The sequence below is a fragment of the Nanorana parkeri genome, unplaced genomic scaffold (genome assembly GCF_000935625.1).
Source record: "Nanorana parkeri isolate BGI_ZX_2015 unplaced genomic scaffold, ASM93562v1 scaffold13, whole genome shotgun sequence".
NCBI classification, from domain to species: domain Eukaryota; kingdom Metazoa; phylum Chordata; class Amphibia; order Anura; family Dicroglossidae; genus Nanorana; species Nanorana parkeri.
The window spans coordinates 2,480,472-2,483,358 of NW_017306281.1; the positions used below are offsets into that span (position 1 = coordinate 2,480,472).

Consider the following 2,887-nt stretch of genomic DNA (forward strand, 5'->3'; position numbering starts at 1 on the left):
TACAAAATTTGTACATTGATATCATGTCCCCTCTCAGTCTCTTCTTTTCAAGAGTGCACAAGTGTAACGCTTGCAGTCTTTCTTCATAGTGAATAATGTGAAACCTCGGTGCCACTACTCCAATCAAGTTAAGCAGCAGCTGAAATCTGTGTGGTCAGATATATAGTATAAAATTAATAGTAAAAGCCGCGCAGTTTCATTCACACAGCGCAGCTTTTACTATTAACCTCCCTGGCGGTATGATTATGTCAGGAATTCTGTGCCAGGGGAGGTTAATTAAGTCTTTCTTCATAGTTGAGGTCCCCTAACCCCTTTATTAGTTTTGTCACCATTCTCTGGACTCTCTCCAGCTCAAGGACATCCCTTCTGTGGATTGGTGACCAAAACTGAACCGCATACCCAAGATGTGGCCGGACCAGTATTTTGTACAGGGGCAGAATTATGGATTTGTCTTTAAAGTACATTCCCTTTTTTTTTTTTAAATACATGATAGAGCCTTATTTGCTGCTGCCTGGCTTTGCATGCTGTTACTAAGGCGACAGACCACTAGGAGTCCCAAATCTTTTTCCACCTCTGATTCCCCCAGGCGAATGCCCATTAACGAGTAGCTTGCTTTCATTTTAACTCCAAAATGCATAACCTTACACTTCTCAGTATTAAACTTATTTGCCATGCAGATGCCCACCCCCTATTTTATCCAAATCTTCCTGTAATATTTCTATGTCTTCTGTCAAGTTTACTACCAAATTGTGGTATTGTCAGCAAAAATTTTAATATTGCTATTAATAGCAATCCCAATATCACTGATAAACAGGTTAAACAGCAATGGCCCCAAGAGAGAACCCTGGGGCACGCCACTGTCAAACAAGAACCACTTGAAAAATGAGCCATTTATTAATACTCTGGACAGTTTTTACAGTTGCAGTAAATACCTGCAACTGTAAAAAGTACACAATTAAATGTTGTGGTGAAATTTCCCCTCTTTAATCCAAATTAAGATCAGCACAATAAAAATATATGCATTCAAATATACTCAAATTTGCAATCAAATTAGAGGCTAAGTCCACCTTTCTGACCATGTTTCATCATACACCCATATTTAAGAAAATGAAGAATGAAGACATGTGGATTTTTTTTTTTTCTTTCTAAAAAGTAGAATTTCCCTGTTCTTTGTTTTAAGCATTAAATCATCATGTCTCAATCCGCCAGAATGTTAGTGGGTTGGGCAACAGCCACCAAAAGTGTAACTATAAGAAAAGTGTTAATGACAAATGATAAAGAAGTAAAAAGAACAACTATTTCCGTGATTTGTATCACCACAAAAGTTAGAGGAAATGTGTGTTTTAGCAACTTCACAACAGAAGTTGCATGGTGGTAATTGGTTTCTCAGCTGGTTCCCAATTTAGATATGTAATCACTAATGACAGATATCCATCATAACCAAAGCTACTGGCTTAAAGCTACAGTAAGTTTTTTGTCTTTGACTGTGTGTAGCTTCCTCTTACCCGTGCAGAAAAGCCAGCAGATTTTAAAACTCTTTGAGCGAGCAAGCAAGTCTGGACAATGCTGGAACATGGAAATGAGGGCTGCCAAAACAGGAGCAACTGCACCTGCTGCATGTTTGAGGATCCTATTCTCTCCTACATGCTTCCTCCAATTCTGATCATAATCTTTGTGTTGGGGACAGTACTTAATGGATTTGCTTTGTGGGCCTTTTGCTTTCACATAAAGACATGGAAGTCTAGCACGGTCTTTCTCTTCAACCTGTCAGTAGCAGATTTCCTGCTCATGATTTGCCTACCCTTCAGGACGGACTATTACTGGAGGAACAAGACCTGGGCCTATGGAGATATCCCATGTCGGCTGATGCTATTCATGCTTGCCATGAACAGGGCAGGAAGCATCTTCTTCTTAACTCTAGTAGCTACAGATCGGTATATTCGAGTTGTTCATCCTTATAGCAAGATCAACTCCCTATCAACTAAGGTTGCTGCAGCCATGGCCTGTGCTGTTTGGTTTGTTACAATATTAATGACTGCCTCCATCCTCACCAAGGTCCATACTGGAGGTGCCATGTCCACAAAAGCATACTGCGACAGCTTTATGGTGTGTCCTGCGGCCTCGTGGTGGCATGATCTCCTCTTCATCTTCCAATTTTTCCTGCCTCTCTGCATTGTTCTTTTCTGTACTGGTTGTACCATCTGGAGGCTCAGACAACGGAACCTGAACAAAAATACAAAGATTAAAAAAGCTGTGAAATGTATCATAACGGTCGGCATAGTGTTCTTCATATGTTACTTGCCAAGTGTTTCAACCAGGATTGATGTCGTAAGGATTCGGGCTTCTCCAGAAAGAGATGAATGCAGTTTATACAGAACCATTGATAAAGCATTTTACATAACAGTCTGCTTCACATACATAAATAGTATGTGTAATCCTTTGGTTTACTATTTCTCTAGTCCTTCACTGAGAAAGTTTTATTTAAATATTCTGCAATGCTCAAGCCAAGCAGAGTCTGAATCAGATGCAGGACCAAACAATACCAACAATACTAGCATGTTTCCAAGCAACGACCAGATCTAGTAACACACATGGTCCATCTTATAGCCTGAGTAATGTTTAATATGGACACATAATATACTCTGCACAGATAGATTGTCCACCTTGCTTTGTGTTCAAGAAGCTACTATGTGTCTTCATGGTTCTTTCTATCTTACGTTCTTTCTACAAAGTTTTGAATGCAAAGTATTAGTAAATATAGTATTGCTTCAAACATGACTATCCTTTTCCATTTACATTTACCATATTAATACCCTGTTATCTTTTAATACAAATGATGTACTATGTTTATTTTTGTACTTATGATGCTGAATAATTGCTGCTTTTT

At 38.9% G+C, this 2,887-nt stretch overlaps 1 protein-coding gene across 1 annotated transcript; it reads left to right on the forward strand.

The window, feature by feature from the left end:
* The first annotated feature begins 1,563 nt into the window (after positions 1-1,563).
* LOC108787358 (hydroxycarboxylic acid receptor 2-like) lies at positions 1,564-2,583 on the forward strand. The gene has a single exon (XM_018556893.1). The coding sequence runs from the start codon at positions 1,564-1,566 to the stop codon at positions 2,581-2,583; it is 1,020 nt and encodes a 339-aa protein (XP_018412395.1).
* Positions 2,584-2,887: the final 304 nt, after the last annotated feature.

Bases quoted from the DNA above. Each gene is read 5' to 3' on its own strand.
- LOC108787358 (XM_018556893.1), top strand. From the start codon at position 1,564: ATGCTGGAACATGGAAATGAGGGCTGCCAAAACAGGAGCAACTGCACC.